The sequence below is a fragment of the Eucalyptus grandis genome, chromosome 4 (genome assembly GCF_016545825.1).
Source record: "Eucalyptus grandis isolate ANBG69807.140 chromosome 4, ASM1654582v1, whole genome shotgun sequence".
NCBI classification, from domain to species: Eukaryota; Viridiplantae; Streptophyta; class Magnoliopsida; order Myrtales; family Myrtaceae; genus Eucalyptus; species Eucalyptus grandis.
In genome coordinates, this window is record NC_052615.1 from 2,439,693 (window position 1) to 2,449,416 (window position 9,724).

Sequence of the window (9,724 nt, forward strand, 5' to 3'; positions counted from 1 at the left end):
AGGGTTCGGAAGCCGAGTCGCGGTGGAGGCTGGACCGATGCTCCTTTATGGAATGCTATCTAGGCGGAGGTTCTAGACGTTGCCGTGCCCGACGGAGTTAGACGATGCCCGGTTACGCCGGATGACCGCCGACTTTTAAGTTGGCCATGGCCATTAGGTCGTAATAATCGGAACACGCCTGAATGGTTATGATAGTTGCGCTTGATTATGGGGTAAAATTATGTGGCACGGTATGAGATGTGTCATAACAGTTTACCTTATAATCAAGACCCATGCGATTGTTTAAAGGATGAGAATGATGTGTTCTGATTATTAATTGCGCTTGTGATAGTTATAATGCATATGTGATGCACTAATATGCAGGGATGTGCTGAGGCGATGTGAGTTCTGCATGGCGTGTGTTTAGGACCGCCTTTGAGGTGAATTTGTGTCCTAACTGGGGTTTAGGTTTTGACTCATTGAGATTTATCTCACCCCGTCGTGGTTAAACTTTTCAGGGCCGTAGCGTGGACATCTGCTGAGTGCGGATTTGGCAAGCGTGAGATGCAACACCTTTTGGCTGGCCCTATCGCTAGTGAAGTTTAGGTTGAACCCTAACCCTTAGAGGTTTTTGAGAGGGTTGATAGGAAGTGGCCGTAGAAAGGCTTGTAAGCATTAAACTTCCTAGGGTTAACAATTGATAATTGAATATGTTGCTTTCAGCATTGTTTGCCGTGTTTTTACTATTTCTATGTTTGTTTGTTGGCCGGGTGTTCATTTGAATTTGCTTCCGCATGTGCTTAATTAAAAGATAAAAAGAACGGATTGGTGACCCATCTGAGATGTTGCATTTTAAGTCGACCACCAAGGGATGTGCGCGCTCGGGGTCCGGGGCATGACATTAGGTAGAATGGAGTTTGACGATTGAACCACATTATCACTCAATTACCTCCCATTTCCTTAATGTTAATTAGACATATTACTTAACAGTATGGTAGTAAAAAACTCAATCATCTCGTATAATTTAACATAATGTTTCTAGAAAAATGTATTAATAGGAACTCGCTTTACTTATTACATGGGATGTAATCTTATATGACATAGGATGCTTTGGAATTAGTGTTTGTCGTTAAATATTTTCTATTATCTACCATTATTGTATGCTTATCTAATCTTAAGGACAAACTTGTTATACATCATCTGAGAAGACTCTAGCCATGGAATGACAGGACTGAAATCTTCTCATCCCCATAGAGACAGACACAGAGATAGAGAGAACAAATATGGCGGAAGCTGTCATCAGCATTGCTGGAAGCATCCTTGCCAATCTAATTACTGAAGCACTGCAAAAGGTAGGAAAGTTAGGGGGCATCAAGCATGAACTCAAGGAGCTTAAGAGCACCGTCTCCATGATTGGTGCCATGCTGGACGATGCAGAAAAACGATACCACCAAAGTTACCAAATCAAAGATTGGGTTGAGAAACTAAAGGAAGTTTTCTATGATGCTCAGGACGTGCTTGAAGAATTTAATGTAGAAGCTACACGACAAGAATTGAGGGGCAACAATGTAATGATTGAGGAGGTAAGGACATTTTTCTCAAGTTCAAACCAGCTTGCTTTTGCACTGAAGATAAGTAGAAAAGTAAGAGCAGTGAGGGAGAGAATGGTAGCCATTAAGGCTGAAAAGGAACTCCACTTGGTCGAGCAACCTATGGATTTGCAAGCAGAGATAGAGCGGGAGAGAGAAAAAGAGACATATTCGTTTACATGTGTGAAAGACATTATTGGAAGAGATAATGATAAAAGGAAGGTCATGGAATTCTTACTAGATTTGGATGTGAAAGAGCGCGTTTCCATACTTCCAATAGTTAGTATTGGTGGGCTTGGAAAAACAACTCTTGCTCAATGTGTGTATAATGATGAGACGGTTAGTAAACATTTTAACTTGAAAATGTGGGTTTGTATCTCTAATGACTTTGATGTGAAAAAAATAGTGAAAAATATCATAGCTTGTGCAAAGGATGAGGAACCAAACGATGGTGCGATGGAACAATTGCAAAGTGAATTGAGGAAAAAAAATTGATGGAAAGAGATATTTCTTAGTTTTGGATGATTTATGGAATTTAGAACTAGGCATATGGCAAGAGTTGAAAAACTTATTGATAGGAGGGGCTAGGGAAGCAAGATCCTTATAACCACACGCCTTCCTTTGGTTGCGGAAATTACGGCCTTGCTTTGCCTTATCATCTCAAGGGCTTATCTGAAAGTGTATCTCTTGATTTACTAATGCAAATGGCTCGTCAAAAAGAAGAGAAGATACAAGATTTGGACATGCTAGCAATTGGCAAAGAGATGGTTAAAGAGTGTTTTGGGGGTTCCCTTGGTTGTTCGAACTATTGGGAGTTTACTATTCTTCAAGAAAACTAAATCCGAATGGTTAAATTTTAGAGATTATGAGCTCCCAAAAGTATCTCAAAGGGAAGACCGCATAATATCTATTCTTAGGCTAAGTTATGATAATCTTCCTTCTCATTTGAAACAATGTTTTGCATTCTGTTCATTATTTCCCAAAGATTATGAGATAGAGAAACGGACTTTGGTCAATCTTTGGATGGCAGAAGGATTTATCCGGCCATCAAATGGAAGTCAACATTTAGAAGACATTGCTCATGAATATTTCGTGGATCTACTTTGGAGAAACTTCTTCCAAGAATTTCAAGAGGATGGGGAGACTTGCAAGATGCATGATTTGATGCATGATCTAGCCTGCTCGGTTGCTGGGACCGAGTGTTGGGTGGCATGGGATGATACAAAACCCATACATGAAAGAACTCGTCATATATCTTGTGATTCAACTTCCAATTTGATGGGTGAACCTCTAAAATCATGCTTGAAAGCAAGTGCACTTCGAACATTTTTGTCCGTTACTAGATATTGGGGAAGGGAACCAACAAGTGAAGCAGATTTACGCCAACTCATTCAAAGTTTCAAGAGGTTGCGTATCTTACATTTGCATGCGGCAGATGTCAAGAAGGTGCCAAGGTTCATTTGTAAGTTGAAGCATCTAACGTACCTCGATCTCTCTGGCAATGATGCACTCAAAAGGCTTCCTAACTCCATCACAAGATTGCATAATTTGCAAACACTTAATCTCTGCTCTTGTAGATCCCTCGAAGAATTGCCAAGGGGTATAAGGAAGTTAGTCAGCCTTCGAAATCTAAACATAGATTATTGCGACCAACTTAGTTATATGCCATGTGGATTAGGGCAATTGAGTTCATTGCATAGGTTAAGTTGCTTTATATTGCCCAAAGATAAAGCTCTTGCTAAGAAATATTGCGGACTTGGGGAGCTAAATAGGCTTAATAACATTCGGGGAAGACTTTTCATTGAAAATTTGGGAAGTGTGATAGATGCAGTAAAAGAATCCAAGGCCGCGAACTTGAGAGAGAAGGGTTCTCTGGAATTCTTGATTCTTTCATGGGGTATTTTCAATATTACTGATGAAGCAATGATTTCGAAGAGAGATGAAGCACTGTTAGATGGACTGAGGCGACACGACAATCTGCAGGAGTTGATTATCGATGGATATAATGGTGAGAGTTTCCGGAGGTGGATGACCGAGTTGCCCAATTTAGTTGGGTTAGCATTGTCGGGATGCGAAAGATGTAAACATTTCCCCCAATTTGGCCTTAGTAAGTTGAAGCGTCTCAACATCTCTGATATGAAGTTTCTAGAATATTTGCCTGGGAGTGTTTGGAAAGTCTCACCTCACTTGAATCTCTTGGTATCTTCAATCTTCCTCGGTTAACTTCCCTCCCACGTGGTTTGCGGCATCTATTGAAGCTCATGGATCTTTCTATTAGGGATTGTGAGGAGCTTGATTTATCCAAAGATGAAAGCGGCAACATCATCTTGGATTTCCATGGACTTCAGAGTCTCCGATCTGTGTTATTCAATGGAATTCCCAAACTAGAATCTCTCCCACAGTGGATTCTACAACTCCGCAGTCTCGAACTTCTCCAAATTATTGAGTGCCCCAATTTTAAGGCATTATCAGAGCAAATCGAAAAATGTGAGGAGTTGGATATATCCAAAAACGAAAGCGGCAACAACTTGGATTTCCATGGAGGCCTTCAGAGTCTTCGCTCTGTGGAAATCTGTTACCTTCCCAAACTAGAATCTCTCCCAAAGTGGCTTCTACAAGCCTACAATCTCAATCGTCTCACAATTTGGGTGTGCCACAATTTGAAGGCTATACCAGAGTAGATCGAGGCCCTTCAATCACTTCAAATTCTCAACATCGAGCGGTGCTCCTCATTGACATCATTCCTTGAAGCAATGCGAAGGCTCACATCCCTTACTCACCTATACATCTCTGAGTGCGGAGAATTGGAGAAGAGTTGCAAAAGACAAGCAGGCAAGGACTGGGACAAGATCGCTCATATCCCAAACATACAACTTAGAGGGCGGACCGTGCGCTAATTTTCTTCACTGAAGGTATATGGGACCTTTTTCCCCAGATTTTTACATGAATAATTTTTCAAATTGTGTTTCGAATACTTGATTTGATTTTGGGAGACATGGACAAATCGCTAAAGAGAGAGAGAGAGAGAGAGAGAGAGAGAGAGAGAGAGAGAAGGTTTGTGACGTGATTTGGTTATGGAGAGAGAGGACAATACCCACTGAGTTCAGCATGTGGTTTTTAACTTTGAATTGTTGGTGCTTCTACAGAATTTCTGAGCAAAGTTGAGTACATCTATTTGGCGTCATATGAATTTGTTTCTGTATCTTTTGATTTATTGCTTGATCTGGTGAAGAGAGCCGGGTTTGCTGATTTGGCTTGTTGAGCTGGACTCTTGCGGCTCTAAAAACTATTATGATGTGTGGTCAGTGGCTGCAATTTCAAATTTTCAATGGCATTTTGGTTTTGGATCATCATGCTTTGTATTTGATGAGTGGGGGTCTGTACTTTTAAGTTGTTTGTGTAAAATTGTTCATGACAATTGTGTTTAAACCTCGCTATATATGCTTCAAAAATGCAAGTTTTTCCCACTTGAAACTAGTCTTCAAAAGCGGTTTCATGAGATTAAGCTTAGGGAAAAATCACTAGCACTTGCTAGAGACCCTTTCTTTTGAAGTACCCTATCCATTCTTTTATCTTTTCAAAACTAAACTCTCATGCATACCAGAAGGCCCTATTGTACAAATAGAGCTTGTCATTTGAACTATCTTCCATGAGGTTCTTTGTTTCAATAGATATATCTGTCGCTGACGCTACTTTATTTTTCAGGCTATATAGATATGGCGTAGATTTTGGCAACGATGACATAATGGCAGTTGAGGATCACAAAGACCTCACTGACCACTAGTCCCATGGCAGGAAAAACGTGGATTTCTCTCTTGCTAAAGCATGAGGATAATGGAAACACCTAGCTTTTCTAAGTTTGGGGTGTATGCTTTGAAGTCCGAGAACAATACTACTACATGCTCTAGAGTCTTCTCAACTTGGACATCACGCCCTATGCCTATATGATAATTGCAGAATACATTTGGTACGTTTTCATGCAATGAAACCTCTAAGTCCGATGCACAAAAAGATGAACGAGACTAGAACTGTTATGTACTCACCTAAGAATTGCAGGTCACCCAAAATTGGAGGACAAGTGCCAAAAAGATGTAGGCAAGGACTAGTACAAGATATCTCATATCCTGCACATAAAGTTGAAAAAGGTATCTATCAATGCTACATGATTCGATTAGGGGACATAGACAGATCGCTGAAAGGTTTGGACATTACATTATTCCTGAAAATGGTTGAAAAATGAGGAAAATTCATACTTTTCTTCATCCAACTTCGAGCTCGTTAAATCTGTTTTGTGACTCATCTTGTATATAGTGTGCAATGTGCTTATGTGATTTCACAAGAAGCAAAAGGCCTGCACAGTTTTGGAAAACTTTGGAAAACTTTCATAGATGAAGTGATTAAATGTTTCTCAAGAGAACGGCTTCTGGTTTGCTTCCCTTAAATAACTTTATCTCATTGTGTTCCCACAGAATCAGAGGTTCTGATATAGATCTGCACAGCAAATCAAGGGTATGATTTGCGACAATAAAATATGTAGTGTTTTTCCTTTTTACGTGCTACAGGCTATTGATCTATTAATTCATTAAATCAGGTGATCCCTAGACCTATCAAGCACCCGTCTCAACTTCCAAAGTGAAATTACTATGGTTCAAGTACCGGTCAAGCTCCAAGGGAGGATAGAGAAGTGATCTTATAGTTAGCATTTGACAACCATTGACATTCTTGGTTTGCTTCTTAGCCATTATGCAAAGGTCCTCAGGTAAATCCTTGGCCAATTGTGAGCAATATCTTAAGCAATGAGTAAATGTTTGACATTAAAAGAGGTCTTATCACAGTTGGACTGGGAGTCTAATACTTGACTTCTTCATTTCGATCACTTCAAGGTTGTCCTGTTCATTTTGTTTGGTTGACAATTTACATGGACACCACCTCTTTGTGACAGCAATGTCTACAAAAGAAATGCATGCTGTGTGAGGCAGCATGAATGAATGAAGCAGTAGTCATCGTTGTCGCATCTTTTGATGACTAAATCAATCACTACCAATTTTAAGTCTTATGTTGTGGACCTCGTGTGGAATCGATTTCTCTTGTACCACTCTTGTCTCAGATTTTTCTTGTTCTGTGACTTTAATTGGTCATCCTGATAATTGTTGTGTTTGGTGGTCTTGCTCTGCCATGGTGATATCTGATGGATATTTTCGCCAAGGTTGTTGGCAAGAAGAATTTGCAATTATGCCAAGTTTGTGGAAGAAGAAAGTACTTCAATGTGATTGCCTTTCGATTTAGAGAGGAAAGAATTAGGTGCACTGTCAAGATGCACCATCCATTATATCTAATGTACTATCATAATAACATGCTTGCTAATTGATCCTCGGTAAGGTGGTTAATCTCTTAAGTTGTTGCACTCTGCACTCTACTTCCTTCAACTCTGTAACCGCCCTCAATTTTTTGCTTGTTTGCAAGCTCGCTTTTGGGAATGAGGCTTGAGAATAACCTTGAAATGGTTCCAAAATGGGAAGCATAGTTATGCCACTATTTTTAGTTTATTATTTAAGGAAATTTTTGATAGTGTCCTTAGGGAAATCGATAGGACTCCTTATTTATGCTTCAAAATGTAAGCTGTCCTTCCTGAAACTAGTCTCCAAAAAGCGGTTTTAAACTTTTCGGCGCTAAGAAGACGCCTTTCTTTGAAGTATTCAGTCCATTCTTTTTGTCTTTTCAAAACTGAACTCTCATGCATACTAGAAGGCCAAGTCATACAAATAGAGCTCGTTGTTTGAACTATCTTCCATGATATTAAGCTCATAGGGTTTTTGTTTTAGTAGGTATGTCGATTACTTACACTGTTTTATTTTCAGGCCAGGCAGAAATGGTGTGGATTTTGGCATTGAGGACACAATGCCAAATGAGGATCACAAAGAACTCACTGACCACCAGTTAGATCATCTGAACAAGTTGATGAAACAAGAAAGGGCGTTTCAATTGGTTTACGGAGTATTATTGTTCGTCTGTGGGATATTTGCAATTTATACACACCAGTTGAGCGGATCCCAACGACCAAACATGTCGGGATTGCTGAAATTCAGTAACCCAAAGGTTATCAATGAAGTTTCATGGTGGGAGATTCAAAACATGAGTTATACATCATGAATTAAAAAGTTTTGAAATGGACAAGTTCATGATTTTGGGCTAAATGTTCACATTAGGTATTGGATTGAGCAAGAAAGCACCCTATTGCTGATAAATGTTTAATGGCCATTCAGTTGGCCTATTGGAGGATATCTAGGTTCCCAAGTGAGAAATTTTTTCCCGATGAATTTCCCTATATATTGATGGATAATAGGCTTTAAGTTGATGACAAAAAAATTGTATTGTGATGCGAGGTTTTATTTTCATTTAGGGGCCTTATTACTGTGGTGTTGGAGCTGATAAGTCATCCGACCGAGACTTCAAGGCTTGCTTATATGCTGGTATCAACATTAATGGTACCAATGGAGTGATGATGTTGGGCCAAGTAATACCTGACCTCCAGCTTGCTTGTTATTTCAAAAAGGAAAAAAGAAAAAAAAAGCATAGAATTGTTGCCATCAACATTGGCTTCTATCTTGCAGTGAGAACACCAAGTCGGACCAAGCATGGGAATTGAAGTAGGAGATCATCTATGGTGTTAAAGATACCTTCTTGAGGTGAAATTTCAATTACTTGCTCAAGAAAATAACAAAATACCATTAATAACAAACAAAATAAGTGCATACAAACATGTTTTAAGGTATTTAAATGCTTGATTGTTTATGTTTTTCATACAACAAAGAATAACCAAGCAAGCTGGTGTTGTCCTCATGTAAGATTCAAAGCCAATAGAGGTAGCTGACTTTACTATCACTATTTACGCAATATTTTACCCCAAAGTTGATAAAAACATTCTCTTCCTTCTCTCTTACCAAAAAAAAAAAAAAAAAATTCTCTTCCTTCTCAAGGGGACTGCAATGGTGTAGGATGCCATACTAACTACAGGTTCACACCATAGAAATAACATGGACTTGGTCAAGAATTTTTGTTCAATGAGGGACCTTTGAGAGTGTGTTCTTCAACTTTTCTGCAATACAAAAAGCATGAGAGAAGAGGGAGGCTTTGAAGTGATAAAGAAGGCAATTCGGAATCTCTCACTTCACCATGAGGAGCACATTAGCGCCTATGGAGAAGGTTTACGGGAAAGCATGAAACAGCCAACTGACACATTGTCTTTGGTAATGCTTAGAAGAAGCATACCAACTACTAGTCAAATTTAAAGATTGCCTTGCTCATGGACTCAAATTTTATTGTGATGCCTGAATTACATGTATTGTTATGCAGGGAGTTGCCGATTGTGGTTGTTCAATCTGTGGGGGCCGTGACAATGAGAAGCAAAGAAAAGGTACCATGACAATGACCATACTAGTTCCCTTTTGTGCTTTATCTGAAAATCATTTGGAGATGCTCAACTTTATCAAATGATTCTAGAAACACTACCATGAAAAAAATAATACCTATAAGTATTCTTTATCCTTTCTGGTCTCAGTCGATTCTATGATTGCAACCATGCAAGGAATTTTGACTTTTTAGCAATCATAAAGCATCCCCACAGTTTTGCTTCTTAAGTTGAAGTAAAGACTTGGATATCTTGGTTCTTTTAATGCATCAAACACTTTCTGAAATGCTTCACTATTTCTGGATATCAATAAAACGTACAAAGTTCACCTGCCTTGCTCAGTTAGTTAAACGGCTTAAAATGATATACATGTTACTTGGAAGACAAGTGTCCTGCCTCAAACATGGACCCACGATGACCTCATTACTTGCTGAAACTACAATTTTGTGGAAGCCCACCATCGAGGCTGAAGCTGTTGCTTCCGAGAAGCAAGCATTGAAGGTCTAAAATTCAAATTGCTAGCTAAGAACGGCCAACTGCCTTAATTAAATTAGTGAAGACCTCCAGGCTGAGATACTATGAACCCCTTTTTCTTCAGATTTAGGTCATTGACAAATGATCCTCATGTAAATAAGGCTTCCCAAAGAAAGAGAAAATTAGGTGTCCAAGCTTGGACCTGGTCTCCATCACATTGGTTTCATCCTGCATTTGCAAGTAGTTTCACCGTTATGACATTTAAGTCCACCTA

At 39.3% G+C, this 9,724-nt stretch overlaps 1 protein-coding gene and 1 non-coding gene across 3 annotated transcripts; both read left to right on the forward strand.

Annotated features, from left to right (window-relative positions):
• Positions 1-1,262: 1,262 nt before the first annotated feature.
• LOC120292925 (putative disease resistance protein RGA1) lies at positions 1,263-3,791 on the forward strand. The gene is made up of 3 exons (XM_039311484.1): positions 1,263-1,907; positions 2,147-2,363; positions 2,554-3,791. The coding sequence occupies exons 1-3, from the start codon at positions 1,263-1,265 to the stop codon at positions 3,789-3,791; spliced, it is 2,100 nt and encodes a 699-aa protein (XP_039167418.1).
• A 29-nt stretch (positions 3,792-3,820) lies between these two features.
• LOC104425079 lies at positions 3,821-9,419 on the forward strand. 2 transcript variants are annotated; one of them, XR_005550252.1, is made up of 11 exons: positions 3,821-4,480; positions 5,274-5,535; positions 5,625-5,713; positions 6,160-6,327; positions 7,427-7,684; positions 7,775-7,862; positions 7,969-8,082; positions 8,180-8,254; positions 8,564-8,815; positions 8,922-8,982; positions 9,360-9,419. It is a non-coding gene; the product is annotated as an uncharacterized LOC104425079 (transcript). The 2 variants fall into 2 exon arrangements; XR_005550251.1 differs by lacking the exons at positions 3,821-4,480; positions 5,274-5,535; positions 5,625-5,713 and adding an exon at positions 5,911-6,077 and having other exon boundaries at positions 7,427-7,862; positions 9,360-9,414.
• Positions 9,420-9,724: the final 305 nt, after the last annotated feature.

Bases quoted from the DNA above. Each gene is read 5' to 3' on its own strand.
- LOC120292925 (XM_039311484.1), top strand. From the start codon at position 1,263: ATGGCGGAAGCTGTCATCAGCATTGCTGGAAGCATCCTTGCCAATCTA. The intron at 1,908-2,146 runs GTTAGTAAACAT...ACTTATTGATAG, and splicing joins GTGTGTATAATGATGAGACG to GAGGGGCTAGGGAAGCAAGA. The intron at 2,364-2,553 runs GTTGTTCGAACT...TATTTCCCAAAG, and splicing joins GTGTTTTGGGGGTTCCCTTG to ATTATGAGATAGAGAAACGG.